The sequence below is a fragment of the Podarcis liolepis genome, assembly GCF_965112155.1.
Source record: "Podarcis liolepis genome assembly, chromosome: 2".
NCBI lineage: Eukaryota > Metazoa > Chordata > Lepidosauria > Squamata > Lacertidae > Podarcis > Podarcis liolepis.
This window is the reverse complement of record NC_139555.1, coordinates 34758186-34777486: the sequence shown is the minus strand read 5'-3', so window position 1 is coordinate 34777486 and position 19301 is coordinate 34758186. Positions and strand designations below refer to the sequence as shown.

The 19301-nt window shown below is 49.4% G+C and overlaps 1 protein-coding gene across 11 annotated transcripts in view; it reads left to right on the top strand.

The window, feature by feature from the left end:
- Positions 1–19301, top strand: part of CASKIN2 (CASK interacting protein 2) — a 97001-nt gene that overhangs the window by 74753 nt on the left and 2947 nt on the right. For 3 of the 11 annotated variants that reach the window (XM_083487354.1, XM_083487349.1, XM_083487359.1), the window contains 10 exons: positions 235–329; positions 1899–2016; positions 4860–4984; positions 6633–6696; positions 8196–8290; positions 9857–9967; positions 10204–10305; positions 11822–11960; positions 14451–16631; positions 18236–18566. In XM_083487354.1, coding sequence (XP_083343480.1) covers positions 235–329; positions 1899–2016; positions 4860–4984; positions 6633–6696; positions 8196–8290; positions 9857–9967; positions 10204–10305; positions 11822–11960; positions 14451–16631; positions 18236–18566 — 3361 coding nt within the window. The remainder of the gene's footprint in view (positions 1–234; positions 330–1898; positions 2017–4859; positions 4985–6632; positions 6697–8195; positions 8291–9856; positions 9968–10203; positions 10306–11821; positions 11961–14450; positions 16632–18235; positions 18567–19301) is intronic. The other 8 variants (XM_083487355.1, XM_083487358.1, XM_083487351.1 and 5 more) reach the window with 3 other exon arrangements.

The following is a 19301-nucleotide window of genomic DNA, read 5'->3' as shown; positions in this document are numbered from 1 at the left end:
GAGGGTTTTCAGCCTCCTGGCTTTCACTGAATTATAACGTGAAGGAGCCCACCTTGCAAAGCTGCAGGGGAGGCTGGTTGCAACATCCCAAGATGTGTAGGCTGTGGGGCAAAGGAGGAATGAAGCGCACAGCAAGTAACGACGTCCTCTTCTCCCCTTTTTGCTAATTTTCCTGCCCATGTCTTTCCCCCTCTGTCCCCCTCCTTCTCACTTCCCACTACCCTTTGTCTTCAGAGGCATCAGGAATCCTGAAGGTCCGAGCTTTGAAGGATTTTTGGAACCTCCATGACCCAACTGCTCTCAATGTCCGTGCCGGAGATATTATCACGGTAAGAGATTGGCGGAAGCCATAGAAGCTCCTGAAACGCTCCAAGAGGCAGCACTCTGCATCTGTTCTGTGATCTCATGAATGGACCTCAGCTAGGACTGCGGTGACCTATTTGAAAAATTGTAGGCTTACTAGAGTCTGAGGAAGAAATTGGGCCCAGTTATGATTTTAATAAGGGACGTGGGTGGCGCTGTGGGTTAAACCACAGAGCCTAGAACTTGCCGATCAGAAGGTCGGCGGTTCGAATCCCCACGATGGGGTGAGCTCCCGTTGCTTGGTCCCTGCTCCTGCCAACCTAGCAGTTTGAAAGCACGTCAAAGTGCAAGTAGATACAGCGGGAAAGTAAACGGCGTTTCCGTGCGCTGCTCTGGTTCGCCAGAAGCGGTTTAGTCATGCTAGCCACATGACCCGGAAGCTGTACGCCGGCTCCCTCGGCCAATAAAGCGAGATGAGCGCCGCAACCCCAGAGTCGGTCACGACTGGACCTAATGGTCAGGGGTCCCTTTACCTTTACTTTATGATTTTAATGCAGACCTACTAAATTTGCACTTCCCCAAACCAGTGTGTGAACTGAGAGACAGCTATGCTTTGAAATTCGCATTTCTCTGAATTTCGCGGTGCAATTCTTCAAATAAAGGTGCATGAAAATGCACATAGCCGAGGAAGATATCATAAAAAATGTGTATATAGGTGAAACTAACATACAAAATCCATTATATTGGAGAACATTGCTTGCAAAAATGTATCTATTGGGGATAATGAGCTCTTAAAAATTGATTAATTTTAATGAGTGCTTTTTAAAAAAATGAACAAAAGCAAGGCAGACTGGTACATTAATGTGGTGAACTGAACCTGAGTGGAAAACTGAGAAACTTAGAGAAATCAAAAGTGACAGATTCTTCCATCCCTAGTCCCAGCTTGTATAAACAGAAGAATCATCTCTACCATATAGGAGGCAGTAGAAGTGCTATTGTAATCAGATTTTGTGTATGGTCAAGAGAGTTAAAGGAGGATGCAGGCAAAACAGAGAAGATTCACGAAGTAATAGAAATTACAGTGGATAGGGGAGGTATAACATATTGACAGAGCTGTGTGCATGCCAGAGTTCTGCAGGAGCAAAGAAAAAAGCACAAGCACTGAATTCAGATGAGAAGCTCAGCTTAGTTTTCTTCCCTTTTTGAACAAGTTTCTAGTCCTCATGGTTGAATAGACAAGTTTGGTCCAATCATAATCATTCTTGGCATTTATATTCCCCTTTAGAATGTTCAAAGCGCTTCATCGCATGCAGTTACCCTAGAATATGTAGGCCTTGTATTTATAGTTTCATCTTGCAGATGGGGGGGGGGGTTTAGGTAAGAAGAGAATGAATTCCCTAAGGCTTGAAATATGAACAGGGGGCTTCCTCCGTCGTAACTCAGTCGCTAAGCCACTGTGCTGCACACCAGCTTTACAAAACCCTGCTTTTGTGGTGAGCTTAGATATCATGATCCCGTGGTCCCTTTCGACCTCCTGATTCTGCCATCCTGTATCCACCAAGTCCCACTGATCATGAGAACTCTTCTCCCACCAGGTTCTGGAGCAGCATGCAGACGGACGCTGGAAGGGTCATATCCATGACTCTCAGAAAGGCACTGACAGAGTTGGTTACTTCCCTCCATCCATTGTCGAAGTCATCAGCAAGCGGACAGGTTGGTCCACGAACACAACTGGGAACTCTGGAGGAGGCCAAAGATGTGATTTGGGGGGGGGGTGCTTCAAAGGGAGTAGGAAAACCTGTGATTTCATTTCCCAGTAAACCCCATTCATTCACTGTCTTCTCCCCGCCTGCAAAAATAACTCCTATCATCGCCGCCACTTCCTACCCTAGCAACTCAATAACAGTGACCTCTCTGCCAACGCTTGCCTTCACACGGACCAAGTCAAACAGTACCAGAGACGCGATTATTCAGGGCACAATGGTTTCCCACCACCACCCCAGTACTGTTCAAACACACTTTTTGCACAAGAGGAAGCTCCCCACTTTTTCAGCAAGAGGAAGATCGTGAATATAAGAATATCCAAAGGGGCTCCCTTCTGCTGTGCTTTCTGAAAAGGATAACATGGAGGACCTCTTGCAACAGAGAGAGCAGGAACCTCTTTAAAAGGAATAGGGGGAATCCCATCGCTCCTGCTGCTTTCTCAGCAAGGGAAGAATGGGAGTTAAAGTACATTTAAAATGTATTAAACTACATAAACTGTTATGACTATTAATATGCAGGTGGCCTGTGGAAGCCTAGCAAAGCAGTGTCTGTATGGTTATAGGAAGCTGTAGTCCTGGGAGTTAAAGGTGTGAATACTTCCACACCTTTCTTTCTAGAAGGTGTTCAGATCCCACCTTAACCAGGGACAAATGTAGACCCTCGTTCCTCAAAACTGACTGAATTGTGGATGTAGCTAAATTGGGGGCCAGGCATGCATGTGATTTCTGATTGGATGGATGCTCATGGATGGATGCTGCAGATGTTCAGTTTTCTTTGCAGGTGTATATTTACTGCAGGCCACCTGAGGTTGGAGGCTGGAGATAGTTTTTAAGAGATGCTTGGTTCAGGTGACGTATTTATTTTTCTCACGGCATGCGTACAGAAACGACACGCATGGACACACATTTATTTTCTCCCACTGCCGCCTTCTGGTCAAACAGGTTTTGCAGGTTTTCGAAACAGTGAAAAGCCACGCAACGCTTGTTTGCCAGAGGCGGAAGTGTGATGAGACGACTATACACACCATAAGCTGCAGTAACTCTTTGAAACCACCTTGAGCTCTCTTGACTTTCTCCAGCCGTAGACACTATGAACTGGTGAAACTAAAGAACTGGGTAGAGCACTTTGGGAATCCTATTATGTAGGCTAGAAGAAGAAACCAGGGAAGGAAGGACAAAGTTCTGCACTTGCTCCTCTGACTCTGTTGCCAATGTTCATCCTAGACTGCTGAGAGACTCTTTTATAGGAAAAACTCTGTGAAAAGTCTGGCCAATGAATGAGCATCCGATATTCTGTCCCTCTGTATGTTTTTAAAATGCAGCAGCAGCATCGCCCCTACATGAACACACATGCTCCATTAGCAGCTAAGTTACAGCAGCCTTCCCCGTAGCCCCCAGTGCTGTGCAGTGCTTCTGGGACCACACAGTTGCTCTCCTTGCCTACACAAACACACACTCTTTCCTGACCCGCGTGTTTTGTTCTCTACATGCAGGCCTGACTCTTCCCCGCATGGCGCCCTTGCCCCCGTGCCAGAGCTTTGCCAAGGGCCAGCAGGTTACCACTGCCACCCCTCCCAGTGGGCTGCAGCCTCCACCCGTTTCGCCGCAGGCACCCCTCTGCCTACCTGCCCTGACCAGGACAGCCCCAACTCCTGACAGCCCAGGTCAGGGCCATTGCTGGGCTGGGCAAGCGTGTCCTCCATTCACACTGCCTGGGAATGAGTGAGGACAACTCTGGGCTGGGGAGAAGGAATGGAGAGAAGTAGCAGGTGAAAAGGGATATGATTTCAGCTGGGGGTGGAGGTGTAACCAGACCCTCTTCTCACACATTTGTACCCCAAGTAAATATCTTTCGAAATCATTTTCTCTCTCGTCACACACATACACTCACACAGATACCTGCTTGGGGGGGGGGAGAGAAATAGAGAAATATCCCTCTTCTGGAAATTTCATGTGGCACTGCTATACCCCAGCTCCCTCCTGCAAAATTCTCAGTGATTTAGAATTGGCTTCGCTACACATCTTTGTCTCTGTCACAGGGTCCACCTTCCTTAATGTATGCTTTGATCCTGCCCCTTCCCACCACTGCCCCTCCCTCTTCCCAGTAGCTATCCACCATTTTCCCGGGGACAGTGGGCTGTTCTTACCTGTCGCTGATAAACCCTGCCTAAAGGGCATGTGTTCATCCAGGTAAAGCCTTGCTTTTGCATACACCTTAAGTTCACATTTTAGCTCATCGAGGCCTACCAGCTGCAAGCGTCCAGTCTCCCCCAAAGCATAAATCCATCAGTGTGCACATCCCTTCTTTCCATGCTCTTGTGCACATCTGCCATTGAGGTACCTTCCGTGCTGCACAAACAATACACCCCATCATTTCATGCAAACTTGCCTGCTAGCTGTGTCCTCCCAGGTCATATTTCCCTCCCCCGCCCCCAGTCAGTCTTGTATGAGAGGGACCGCTGCTGCTAGATGCTTCTTTAAAAAGGTGCTTCCCAACCTCACCCATCGAAATTGGGTGGCGGGGAGTGGGGTGGGGGAGAAAGGATCACAACAGCTGGATGTTGCTACAGGAAATAAAAAGTCATGCCGTGACTGAAATGCCTCAACCGGATACCGAGTGACCTGTTTTGGCAACCAGGGAAGCCTGCTTGGGTGCTCTGTGGCAAAGCCCGCAGAGCAATCTGTGATGGGGTGCTAGTCCTACCTTTGCCTGCCTGCTTAATGCTTGAGGGCCAACTGGGCTCTTCTCCCTCCTTACTACCCCCATGCCAAAATCTATCCTCTCTTCCCAAGCAGCAGGTGACAGGAACAGTGTGGGCAGCGAGGGCAGCATTGGCAGCATCCGGAGTGCTGGCAGCGGTCAGAGTACTGAGGGCACCAATGGGCAAATCACTGGACTCCTCATTGAAAATGTCAAGGTAAAAGGGGCACAGATTTCTCTGCACCAAGGCATGAAACCTGCAGTTCACCCTACTGCTGCCACGCCCCAGTCTTCACAGTTTTTGTTATCTCCTGTTCCTGGGTCACATCGCCAAGTTCATTTAACATGGGTTTGTTGCCTGTAGACTGAGGGTGTTCATACAGTCAATGACAAAGGTGTAAGGAAGCAGGCTATTAAATCTAACATTCTCTTTAGAACGAAAAGTGATGAGCTGTGAGAATAGCCTCCCACTTTTTTATTGTAATGTAGTCTTGTTTCAGACTTCTCTAAACCACAGTGGGTTGTGTATTTGATAAGAGCTGTGTTGGGTGCAAGGGGTGCGCTTAATCTTGTTTTTCGAGTTAAATACTCTCCCTCCCACCCTGCTTGCTGATTTTTTTTCTCCTCAAGGGAAAAGAGATCAGCAACTCATTAATTTCTGATTTTTTGCTTGTTGGGCTACAAGCACATGCCCCCTTTATTACAGCAACTTGAAAGAAAATTAGTACTATATCTCTTCAGATTCTGTGCTGGTGGAAGTACAATTCCCCTAAATCAGAAATTGGACATCTCGGGGATTTATCCAGGTGTATTCAAAGACAAGGGACGCGGGTGGCGCTGTGGGTTAAACCACAGAGCCTAGTACTTGCCGATCAGAAGGTCGGCGGTTCAAATCCCCTTGATGGGGTGAGCTCCCGTTGCTCGGTCCCTGCTCCCGCCCACCTAGCAGTTCGAAAGCACGTCAAAATGCTAGTAGATAAATAGGTACCTCTCCGGCTGGAAGGTAAACGGCGTTTCCGTGTGCTGCTCTGGTTCGCCAGAAGCGGCTTAGTCATGCTGGCCACATGACCCGGAAGCTGTACGCTGGCTCCCTCGGCCAATAAAGCGAGATGAGCGCCACAACCCCAGAGTCGGCCACGACTGGACCTAACCGTCAGGGGTCCCTTTACCTTTACCTTTACTATTCAAAGGCAAAACACTCTATTTCTGTATAATTGAGGGTAGAAAAGGAACTTTGCAGTCTTTGGGGAGTTATGGTGCAGAGAGCCATGGGAAGCTGCCTTCTACCCAGACAGATCATTGGTCCATCTATCTCAGTATTGTTGACTCTGACTGGCAGCCTTTCTCCAGGGTTTCATACAGAGGACATTCCCAGCCCTATTTGAAGATGCTGGGAATTGACTCAAGGCACTTCTGTGTGCAGAGCGAGTGCTCATCCCCTCTCCCAAAGGACTGTTCTGCCTCCCTGCTACTTCTCCGCTTTCTCGCCCAGATCTTGAAGATGATGTGCATTCCTGCACATGACTTGGTTCCCCAAGATTAACCTTGCTTCTTCATAGAGAAAAGACTAAAACAGCAACTCTTCTGGTTTTGGCTGCAGGTACCAGGAAGGGTGGAAATAGCCTGTGGGGACCTACATGCCTAGAATTTGGCTATATGGGTAGCAGGAATTCATGTGCCCAAGCAGCTAAGTATAGAGGAGCATCACTTAACCCTTGGCACATTCAGTTGGTCAACTGCAAACAATCCCTGCATGAAAAAAGCTGAGCATGAAGAGAAAAGTCACAATGTTCACCCATTTCATGGTTCTCTGGTACAGTCTTATTTCTGACCAGAATCTTGGCTCCTTTTCTTTTTTCATGCAGCCACTTTCACTGACTGGTGAGGATCTTCAGCATTCTCACAATGGCCAGACGAATTCCGTGATAGGTAAGAGGAGAGACGAAAGGGCTGGTGGGAGATCGAAACTGACATTGCAAACTCAGTAAATAGAAAGCAGAGGGACTTTAAAAATGGTGAACATCTGTAGGGGGTTTGCTGTCTGCCTGACAGGGTCAATGAGCAAGGGAGTGCTGAGAGGTGTGTTCTTGGTGACTGCCCTTCAGTTGTGCAATGCTCTTCCCAAATATCTTTGGGGAAACCTTCCCAACCTTCCTGTTTGAGTTGACAGCCAACAGCAGCGTTAAGTAAGTAGCGGCTGATGTTTGGTTTCTGTATAGTTCACATATGAAGTAAGATATTCCATTTTACTGTTGAGTCTTTGAGATAGTATGGGATAGAAATTATACTAAAATTTAAATAGTCTAGATTAACCTGTGGTTTAACTGTGAATATACATACATACAGTTGTACCTCGGGTTACATACACTTCAGGTTACAGACTCCGCTAACCCAGAAATAGTACCTCGGGTTAAGAACTTTGCTTCAGGATGAGAACAGAAATCGTGCTCCGGTGGCGCGGAGGCAGCAGGAGGCCCCATTAGCTAAAGTGGTGCTTCAGGTTAAGAACAGTTTCAGGTTAAGAACGAACCTCCGGAATGAATTAAGTACTTAACCTGAGGTACCACTGTACCTTGGTTCTTGAACGCCTTGGTACTCGTATGTTTTGGCTCCCAAATGCCAAAAACCCGGAAGTAAGTGTTCCACTTTTTGAACATTTTTCAGAAGGTGAATGTCTGACACGGCTTCCGCTTGAGTGCAGGAAGCTCTGCAGCCAATCGGAAGCCGCACCTTAGTTTTTGAACTGTTTCAGGAGTCGAATGGACTTCTGGAACGGATTGCGTTTGAGAACCAAGGTACGACTGTACATAATTTTATTTGTATACTGCCTTTCCACAGCTCAAACCGTGTTCAAGGCGGCTTACAACATGAAAAAACACATAACTGGAACGTAACAAATGTAGTCATAAACAATAAACGAATCATTAAAAAGTGCAAAACCAAACTGAACAATTTCTTCATAAATCACAATGGAATCTAAAACAATGATACAAAAAACCAACAGCAACACCCCACCCCACCAAAAAAACCCGGACTCTTTCTGGTTGAAGCTTCTGGGGCAGTCAGAACATTGGTGCAGTTTCTCTCCTATGTGGCTGATCCTGTGCCTCAGGAGGGAGGTGGTCTGGAAGAAGCACTTCCCACAATGCAAGCACTTATATGGCTTTCCCCGTGTGCAGACTTTGATGCCTTATAAGGTTCGGGCCGCTACTGAACATTTCCCCACGCTCCTCTCTGTTCACAAGTGCCGGAAGTGCCACCGCTGCCTTCATACATTCATTCATTTTGATGAGGCTGCTTTGCAGCACCCACACGAGCCCCACTGAAATAAGCAAGTGTTGTGTAGCTAGGAACAGGCTTCCCTGGGTTATTTCGCCCTGCGTTGGTTCTGTCTGAGGCTCCTGTGACCGTGCTTTGGCTCCTTTCAGGGACACTGGGGCACCAGAACCTCTCCAACTGTAACACCAATGACAGGATCTTCTCCCACCAATATCTACGGCCAGAGCAGCTCCTGGAAGGGAAGGTACTGTAATCAATCTAGCTAATGTTTTATATATACACCTATGGATTCTAGCATCAGGCTACTCCCCGTAAAAGGAAACAAATTTGAATGGCATCAGTGTAAAACAACCTTGCCCCAGTCCATCCTAGAGTTAGACACACTGTCCATTAAAAAAACCTTAGTGGGTTACAGCTTGCCCCACTTGTGCTGTATTGTAACCCCTGTATATGTCTTATTTTTATTTGGACAACTTGTTTAGAATTACATTGGGGGCAAGCTGTTAATTTTATCAAGAGAACACCTTAAGCTTGGTACTTGGATTTTTATTTCATTTTTATAAGTATAGAAAAACCTTTCCCTCCATAAGGAACAAAGAGGTCCCAGTTAGAAGCAGGGTGTTGTCAGCTTCTGGCTGGTCACAATACGTGGCTCAAGGGCTGAGTTCAGCTTGTTGAGCAAAGCAGTCCTGCTTGAATCAGTTAATGGTAAAATTGTGCATTTGATTGATGCTCTGGATCACACAAGATCCTGCTGAGAGAGCCATGGGCAGGGAAGTGGTTATGGACAAAATGTGGCAAAATATGGGACCAAAAAAAGGAAAAGAAGAGGAGTTTTGGGTAAGCCCAGCAGATCCAGAAGGCAGGAAGTCGGATATGAGCTGGAAACTTAAGCTGTTGGCTGGGCTTGCCAAACTGTTATAAGCATGAATTATGGATTATTTTTCTTGCTTTTGTGTGTGTGGAGGGGGGGGTAGTTATCCATTCTCAAGGAAATCTGTATTATCTGGCTGAAACACTTTTGACACCATAGAATTATAGTATTTGAATATTAAGTGGTGTTATTTTTTCCATTATTATTTCAGTGCTCACAAAGACTCTGTAGAATGCTGTCCCGTGTGGGGTTACCACAATATATGCATTGGATTGGGGGAAAGCTGAAAAGCACAGTGGGTTGAAGAGGAGATCGCTGTGGAGCCAGCAAGTTCAGGATTGATGAATTGATCCTAAACAGAGATGTGAAGGCTCAGGAAAAAACCTGGGAAAATTCAGGGGATGAGTTTCTTCCCCATTTTTTCAGGGGGTTTCCCAGCTTTCAAATCTCAAGTCCCAATTAAAGAACATAAACCCATTGATACCTGCCTTATTTTATTTTTTAAAAATCCCTACAACAACCCTATATGGTAGGTTAGGCTGAGAGGCAGTGACTGGCCCAAGGTCACCTAGCGAGCTTCATGGCTGAGTGGGGGATTCAAACCCTGGTCTCCCAGATCCTAGTTCGATACTCTAACCACTACACCATGCTGGCTCTCCGATACCTGCCTTATTGGGACCAGGTTAAATGGCCAGGGTAACTTTTGACTGAGCGCTAGAGATTGAGAATCGGCAGTCTTTTTAAAAAGCTGTCCAGGGAGATTCGTTTGCATTTATCCAACAGTTGTTGTGACATAGGGGCATGTAATGCATTCAGGATGCACTAGTGCAAGTGCTCCATCACGGATCTCCATGGTGAAGTGATTGCAGGAGTGCATTGGCCCCTCCCAGTCCACACCACTGCCACACAAGGGACTTCTCTGTCTCCCCTCCGCAGGATGCTGAAGCCATTTACAATTGGCTGAGTGAATTCCAGCTGGAGGGCTACACAGCCAACTTCCTGAATGCGGGCTACGATGTGCCCACCATCAGCCGCATGACCCCGGAGGTAAGGCATGGGGAAGCAGAAAGGGCTGAGCAAAAGGGAGGGAGGAAGACGCTTTGGTTTCCCTGCCATCACCCATCTGCACCGTAACCGCCTGGTGTTTTGTGAGACCTTCCCAGGAGTGCCATTGCAGAACGTGCGCTGCACATGATTTATCAAGCATCCTGTGCTAGACCACATAGTACACATGCCTGCTTGTTAGATATTAATGAAGGCACCTGTGCCACTCTTCGTTCCAGGACCTCACAGCCATTGGGGTGACCAAGCCAGGCCACAGGAAGAAAATATCCGCCGAGATTGGGCAGCTTAGCATTGCCGAATGGCTCCCAAATTACATCCCTGTGAGTATCGACCACATCCCTGTCAGCTACATCCCTGCCAGTCAATCAGAATCAGGGTGCAACCCAAAGCCCTGAAGACCTGGGCAAAGGGGCAGGTTTACTCAGTGGGTTATGGGGTTCTTAAGCTAACCACCTTGTGGCTGCAAAACCTACTCTTCATGACTGAACTCAAGCACCATCTCTGCCACAAACCTCTTATGTTGCATTGACCAAGTCTTTGTTTCCCTACCTCTGTCTGTGAAATGGAGCTAGCAGTGACCTTCTACAGAGGGTGGTTGCGGAGCACATTTTAAAATAGTAATAATATGCTGCGTAATCATTTACTATTTATTCCCCTCCTTCTCAACAAAGGTTTGGATGCTAACTAGTCTTCTGTGAATGAAAGAGTTTCTTCTGTTTGTGGAGAGAACTGGAATGCAACAGAAGTGCATTAGAAGTGGCATTATTATTATTATTATTATTATTATTATTATTATATTATAGTTATACTGCGCCTCTATGGCTGGATTTCTGCAGCCAGTCTCCCCTTACTCCCTACACTGCCTCTAACGCTGCTCAAGAAGGTCCCCAAAGCAAATTGTCAAGGGGCTGCAGGGGGGAAAGGAAACGGGCAAAAAAATGCCCCCCATTCTGCTGGTGGGAGCATCCCATGAGCAGAACTCTGCCTATTAGGCACTCCCACCAGCAGAACCTTAATTAGAATCTAAGCCATTGTCACTGCCCGGGCTTTCCTTGTCCATTCTGAATTTCACAAGGAGCAACTTTTCAGTGTCACAATGTTAGAAACTGAGATATGAAAGCCAGGAGCTAAATGGCACCTTAAACCTAGCTTATGGGCTCAACAACAGAATGTCTAGGTGCACTTATTTTGTAACAAGAATACAAAGCTGAAAATGAATGAACCGCAGCTAAAAAATTATGTTCATTTTTCTCACGGTCTAGTCCTTCTCCTGCCCACCCCCCTAATATTCTTAAGAGGGTCTCTTCTCCAGTCTCCAGGGAGTAGCTGGAAGTGGGGAGGCAGAAAAAGGTCCTCCTTTCCTTATACTCTGCAGTTTTAATCCGAAATCTTAGGCGCAGTACTGCACCCAGAGCTCAAAAACAGCTTGCGTTAATGAAATTCCTTGTCGCAAAATGTGCCTAGAACAATGGGAGTTTCGAACACTGGTTCTGAGTCTTCTCTGTCAGGGACACTTTAAGTATTGATGATGATAATGATAATAATAATTGTGTCATTTATGTTATCCTACCCCTTCTCCAAGCAGCACAGGGTGTCATACACAGCGTTCCCCCACTACCAGATTTCATCCTTGCGACATCCATTTATAAGCACGAGATATTTTAGGTGGCAGCTGTAAGCCTATGTGTGGAGCTGATGGCATTTAGAAACTTGCGTCTTTCTGCCTGTGGGATGCTCTTTACTGATAAAGCTCCCAAAGACTTGCTCAGGCAACTTCCTGCGGAAAGCAGCGTGGGATTTGCTGTAAGAGCTCATCGTGGTTGTGCTGTCTTCTAGGATGACCTAATGGAGTGGCTGAGTGCCCTTGGACTACCCCAGTACCACAAGAAGCTGGTGAGCAACGGCTATGACTCCATCAGCATTGTGACAGATCTGACTTGGGAGGACTTGCAGGAGATTGGCATCAACAAGCTCGGTGAGGGGAAAAGAGGGGAAACCAACAGGGCCACTGGGGCACTCCTGGCTGCTTGTTTCAGTCCTGCACTACATAAACATGAGTGATGGGGAACTGCATCTGAAAGGAGCTCCATACAGTGGCCTCCCTTGCATCTCAGTGCAGCAGAGAAAAACTCAGCTATCCAAAGATGTTGTATTTATGGTGGCTTTTTAAATTGGCTGGAGGCACCCATGAATGATCCTGCTGGTGGTGTTTGACTAACCGCAAGATGTCCCTATAGAGCACAGTTTCCCAAACTTGGGTCTCCAGCTGTTTATGGACTACAGTTCCCATCATCCCTGGCCCACTAGTCCTCGCTAGCGATGATGGGAGTTGTAGTCCAAAAAACAGCCGGAGACTCAAGTTTGGGAAACTCTGTTTGAGGGAGCCTTCACAAACCAGGCACCTTCCAGATGTTTTTTACTGTGGCTGGTGAGAGCTGTAGACCAAATTTACCATAATGAAACGTGGAATGAGAAGGCGCTTGCCCTTTCTTCAAACCCTGCCCTTGTTCCTGGAACATGGGAAACCGTGGTTTGGCCATGCACTGGCTTGGTGCTGTTGGACATTTCCTACTCTTAAGGGGAATCCTTCCCACTGTTAATGGGCAGCTGTGCAGCGTGCACCAACCTCTCCCAGCCAGGTGAGGTGGCGGAAAGCAGATCCCTCTCAGTTTGACTTCACTGACTGGAAATACAGAAACATCACACACATACCACTCTCTCTCACACAAACAAGGGTCATTTGAACCTGCACATAAGAAGGTACTTAACCCAGAATATGCTCATTGTTGGTTTGTTTCCCAGGCGCATGTGCGCTGACTAGCATTCTTAGGTGATTGCTCACCCTTAGAAACAGTCATTTATTTATTTTAAATAGAGGCTACCCCTCTATTATGTTTCCTCCCACAAAGACAGCAGTGTTCCCCTCCCCTTGCTCAGAACGCAGCATTGGGTTTTGACTTGAGGCAAGGAGACTGTCCGTTTCTGTGTCCGTCTCAGGGGTGTCGCTTTTAGTCCAGTCCTCCCCGCCCTTCCCCAAAAACCTCGGGGTTCAGGGTCCCCCGCTGAATAGGAGGCACTCCCCCCTTCCCCCGCCACTGTGTGTTTTCCTTCCCACCTTCTTTCATGGCCTGATTTGACGAGGAAGGACTTGTTCCCATGTTAGGGCCTCGCCATCCAGTTTAGACTGGCTCACTGCCAAAAGGCCGCTCTGACAAAGAGGGGGAGAAAAGGGGAGGGGGAACCATGTCCCCTTATTGGGAGGCAATAATTAGTGAGGTATTTGGCTGTGAATCAAATTCCCAGGGTAATTGGATGCCTGTTTTGGCAGAGGGGAAGACAAGCCCCGTTCGTAAGTGTCGCCAAAATATGCCCGCTGGCTCCATCCCCGACCAGCCACACGTAGAAGTTATCGAGGGCACACAACAGGCGGCTGCTCCCAAGGCCTGCTTGGGGCAGCCAAGTGTCTTCTTCCCATGGCCCACTCCTACCTTCCTTCCCTCACTCCCTTCCCATCAGCTTACCCTTATTTTACTCTTTCCCCTTCTTCCCTCAGAGCATCTCTCATTGCCTTGTCTGGAATTCTGTGGTAACAAAAGATCACTTTACATCCTTATACACTCTCCCCTCAGCCCAAGAAAACCCTCAAAGGGTGGAGGAAAGAGATCATACTATGCAGGTGTAGAAAGTGACCTCTTTGCCAGCTGGTTCCTTTTATGGACATGGTGAAAGGAAGGCCCCAGAAGTGAGGGACAGGGGTCCGTGACAAAGAAGAGCCTGTTATCCCTCGAAGCACAAGGGGACATGGTATGCTTCATGGGGAAGTGTCTTTCTTTAAAAAATAACTCAGCAAGGCTGAAGCCAGACTTTAAAGCAAGGCTGAGTTAGAACAACTGCCATCTGTGCCATTTGTTGTGGTTGTAGAATTTCAGATATCTTTATCATTAGGCTGGCTTCCCCAAGCTTGGGTCTCCAGCTGTTTTGGGACCACAACTGCCCTCATCCCTAGCTAGCAGGACCAGTGGTCAGGGGTGATGGGAATTGTAGTCCAAAAACAGCTAGAGGAGCAAGTTTAGGAGACAATGCATTAGCTTCATAATAATAATATTAACAGCTGCACTCCCAATTTTATCCTTGTGAAGTAGGTGCAATTGGGCTTCATGGCCAAGTAGGGTTTTGAACCCAGGTCTCTCTGTTCCTAGTCTGACACCCTAATTTCTTCACCACACTGGGCATGGGGCTGAGCCTCCTGCTGGTCCCGTTTTATGTCTGGGCAGGGCCTGCTTCTTTTAGTCTACATTATACGTGAATGTCTTGGCTGATAAAGGGTCTGCCTCCAAAGCACTGGCCTGAGAGGATGAGACAGGATTTTGAGCTTCCCCTTGCTTGTGCTTGGAGTCTTCCGGTAGAAGCGTTTGCCTCCCACAATCCCCGAACTTAGTTTCTGCTCCTTTTGTGCCACCTGCAGGCCACCAGAAGAAGCTCATGCTGGCTGTCAAGAAGCTGAGCGACCTCCGCAAGAGCCTGAGCCAGGCCGACACCAGCACCCTCAGGCGCAAGATCCCCGGCGCCTTGGACATCGTCACCATCGAGTCTGTCGAGAACGGGGAGTGCCACTCTCCCCACACGCCCAAGATGACCACTTTCCAGGACAGCGAACTGAGCTACGAGCTCCAGACGGCCATGTCCAACAGCTGCCAGGAGACGCTGACCATCAAGAGCGCCCAGGGCATGTCGCGGAGCCAAGAGAGCATCGGGGTGCGGTCCAGGGGGTCGGGGCACTCCCAAGAGAACATGCTGTCCCACAGCACCACCTCGAGCCGTTCGCAGGAGAGCTTGGGAAGCGGCGAGAGCAGCAGCGGCAGCAGTGGTGGTGGCGGCGGCGGACACTCCTCTACCCAGCCCCGCCTCACGGAAAACTCCGCTGCCCCGCAGAGTCGGCCCAACCCAGAGAACTATGGGAAATTTGTTCCGCAGCTCAGCAGCCCTGAGGGAATCAACGGCTATTCCAGCGGTTGTGTGGGAAGCCCTCTGAGGGAGAGAAATCTGCCTGAGGGGATGGACCAGTACCAGAGACCAAGCGCTCTGAAGGGGGATTTCCTTCCCCACACAGAGCCTCCCGAGACATTTCCAGCCACGTCCCCTTGTGCATCGCCCCACACGGCCAGCAAGGGGACCGCCCCATATGTCTTCATGTACCCCCACGTGTCCTTGAAGTCCCCTCCGCCGCCTCCTTCGCCCTCCGTGCCTGAGCAGGCCAAGGCCCCCGCTCCCTTCTCTGCCCAGAGGACCATCCTTCAGTCGACAGCCCAGAAAGCTTTCTCCTACCTCCATTCCCACTGTGGCCCCACAGAGCCGCCACACGCGCCCCCCAAGCCCGGGGCGGAGCAGCAGAACGCCGAGGGCTTCAAGCACAAGAAGCGCTCGCACAGCTTGAACCGCTATGCGTTGTCCGACGGGGAGGCCGAGGAAGAGGAGCCTCCCGCCAGCTCCGTGGGCTCATACGCTACCCTGACCAGGCGGCCGGGGCGCAGCCAGGTGCCGCGGACGCAGCCGTCGTCAGCCGCCAAGGTCTCGCGCAGCCAGTCCTTTGCCATCCGCGCCAGGAGGAAGGGCCCCCCGCCCCCGCCTCCAAAGCGCCTCAGCTCAGTCTCCAGCGCGCCAGTGGGTGCAGAGTACGAACAGGGCCAAGAGACACAAAAAGGACCCTCCTTCTCCCAGGACGGAGGAGGAGAGGGCCCTCGTGACAGGGGCTGCTCTCAGAGAAATGCTGCAGCCGTGCTCAATGGGCCTGTTCCTGACAGGAGCCTGGCCAAGCCTCTTAAGTCCCCCAAACCCACCGGTCCCGGTCAGGAGTCGGCCAGCAAAACGGGCCTGCACAATTCAGCCCGAGCAGACCCCAGCAGCGCGGAAGCCGCCAGTGGCCAAAGCCAGGCTTTTGAAGGCAACGTCCCCCGAAAGAGACGGACGTTTAGCGAACCCGCGGTCGCCATGACGGAAGCTCTGCAGCACAGCCATGAGGACACCCGGTCCGACACGGAGGAAGAAGCAACAGCAGAGACAGACGGCTGTGCCAGGTCCCCCTGCTCATCTCAGAACAGCTCCAGCGAGTGTATTCCCTTTGCGGAAGAGGGCAACTTGACCATCAAGCAGCGTCCGAAGCCCACTGGGCAGCTCAAGGCAGACGCCGCTGCGCCAGAGTCCGATTCTGCCTTGGCTCAGCCTTACGGGGAAGAGCAAGAAGAGACTCCGGCGAAAGAGGGGCCCGCAGTGTTGGAATTCAATCTCACAGAGTCTGACACGGTCAAGAGGCGGCCCCGGTGCAGGGAGAGAGAGCCCCTCCAGAACGTGCTGAAAGCGTTTGGGGTGGCTGCGCCCAGCTCATCATCCTCGGCTCCACAGTACGCCCAGGCTCAGACGGTCAGCATCAGCGGACCCTCGCTACACCCAGCGGAGCCGCAGCCGGCGGGAGACGCTTTTGACGACGACAGCATGGAGCTGCAGATCGCAGAGATAGAGAAGAGCATCCTGTCTCTGGAAAGGGGGATCAAGAAGCCGCCCGTCTCTCTGAAACCAACCAGCCAGATCCCACTTCAGGTCGAGAGGAATGGAGGCGCAGTCCATCTGAGGACAGCAGCCAATGCGGCAGGTAGGCAACGTTCAGAGTGGCAGCTGGGCAAAATCTGGCCTCCATGGCTTACTGCTATGCTGCCCTTTCCTGGAATCAGAAAGATTTTCTACATGGTGGTCTCTCCCCCTTTAAAGGAAGGAGATGCAGATGTGCTAGCAGTGCCCTCATCCTTTCTCAGGGCGGGGAATGGGCTTGGAGTTTGGGGTTACAGGGGTACCTCGAGCTACAGTCGCTTCAGGTTACAGACTCCGCTAACCCAGAAATAGTACCTTGGGTTAAGAACTTTACCTCAGGATGAGAACAGAAATCGTGCAGTGGCAGCAGGAGGCCCCATTAGCTAAACTGGTACCTCAGGTTAAGAACAGTTTCAGGTTAAGAACGGACCTCCAGAACGAATTAATTTCTTAACCCGAGGTAACACTGTAGTAGCAATAGAGTGTTGTTCCAGCTGCTCTTCAGGGCCGTTACAGCTGGGAGAGAACTGGGGTAGCACCCTGTTGCTGCTTCTGGTTGGGGAAAGGGCACTGGAGGCTGTGGAGAGAGGTCTGGGCTGGGAGGAAATGGTGGGAGGGGGTGAGGAAGCAGAGAGTGCTGTAGCCCACCCATTTTCAAGACTGCTTTAGTCTCACTCGAAGAGAGGGAGTGACGGTTCCATAGCCCCAGGGGGATAGGGAAGTGCCTACAGTGTAGTGATGGTAGCGATGCTTAAGCATGTATTTTTAGTTAGAATTAGTTTGATGTGGAATTGAAATGGAAATCGCACATAAAATTTTACGTAGCACAATATTAATTAGCAATGTCCTTCCCTGTGGCCAAGATCCTTCCATAATCTTTACTCCATTCAGCAAAAGGTGCCTGGATATTTCAAATAAAAGTTCATAATTTGAAGGTTTAGCATGCACGCACGCACGCCCCCCCATTGATCCTGGCTGGAGGCTTACAGAATCATTTCTCTTTGAATAGTTTCTTTCTGAATTGCTCTGTGTCCGTTTATTTACACAGGACATCTTTCATTACTGATTTCTGCTCTTTAAAAACTGTAGAGATGTTTCACTACCAAGAGGGGGAGGGGAAAGGAAATCAGCCCTCCCCTGCAGGAAAAGGAACTGATACAGGGCAATTCAGAGAAGCTATTCAAAGGAATTAAGTCACTGATTCTGCCCCCCCCCCCCTTTGCTGGTCAATACGAAGTAACTGAAGGACTGAACCCTGCAAATGGAGTTTAAACCAAAGTCACAAGCCTTAGTACCACTTTGCTTTTCATTATAAAATTGCATTTCAGTATTAAATATTGCTGCAAATCAAGTCTGGGGAGGAAACACGGGGAGTGCAGAAAACATGGAAAGGGAAAGGCTACAGTTTTGGAATTATGTCGTCTTGATGCTCTTTGAAACAAGAATGAATAAAGCATGGCAAATCCAGAAGGGCTACTTCCAGAAGTACTCCAGCTTACACTTGCTGGGAGAGTGTAGAATAGCATGAGGTGTTAATGGTAGGAATGCCTGCTGTTGCTGATCCAGAAGGGAGGTTGCACTTTGGGGAGAGGGAGTGAGGCTGTGTTTCCTTAAACTAAGTGGGTCAAGTTTCAGAATACCCAACATAAGATTTTTTTCTCCCCTCAGATGTCCCGGCCAAGCACACATCCATTGCCTCTACTAAGCTGGTGTTTTCAGGGCCAAAAACCATCTACCAACAAGTCCTGCAGAACTCCCGCAACACCGTCGCTCCCTGGGCAGCCACAGAGATGGTTTCAGAAGGGATGGGCCCCTACCCCATGAAACTGGGGCTGGGCAGCAAACCCGCTTTGAGTTTTGGGGTGCCCCTCGCCATGAGGCCTTTGAGTGCATCTCCGGACATGATCCACGCTCAGCAAAGGCTGGAACAAACCAACTCATCCCTGGCATCCACGCTTGAAGCGGCAGAAAAGAAAATCCACGCAGAGGAGGCAGACAGGTGAGGCATTGCTTGGATGTGAAGAGAGGGCAGGCAGGGTGCCTGTCCTGAACAGGGCATCCTTCAGGGTCTTTATCCAAAGTGCAGAATACAAAGGCCCCTCTTCTTTATGAAGAAGGCACATGCATATTTCAGATACATCTGCCTTGGTCCAGCTAGGGACCATGTGCAACCCGACTTCCATACATATTGCCCTAGCTGGGTGAAGACTTGCATATGCGAATGGGTGTTGTCATTCCTCTAAAGCTCCACCAACTCTCCCACCCAAACAGCAGTGAAATGAAATGAGCTCAGGTGCAACACTGGGCCACAATGACCTCTCCCATCTGGAGGATGTCATTTTTCCAGAGAGAGACAAAAGTTTTGCCCTGAACTTCTTCAGGCAGCTATTCTGCAGCCTTGGAGAAACTGCAGTTTTCCTTGTCATAGGTGTCCCTCACTTCAGGTGCTGGGGGCATATAAAACAGGAAGAATATAGGCGGCAATTGGGCTTATATAGGGAATGGTGCTGGGGGGTGGGGGTGGGTGAAAGCCTTTAAAAATAGTAACCAGTACAGTGGTACCTCCAGTTGCGCACAGGATCCGTTCCGGAGCTCCAGTCAGATCCCGAGGAATTCGCAACCGGAGGTGCCTGTTCTGCGCACGTGCGCAGCTTGGTAGAGCGCTTCTGCGCATGCATGCATGGCAAAACCCGAAGGATACGCAACCAGAGGTGTGCATATCCAGAGGTAGCAC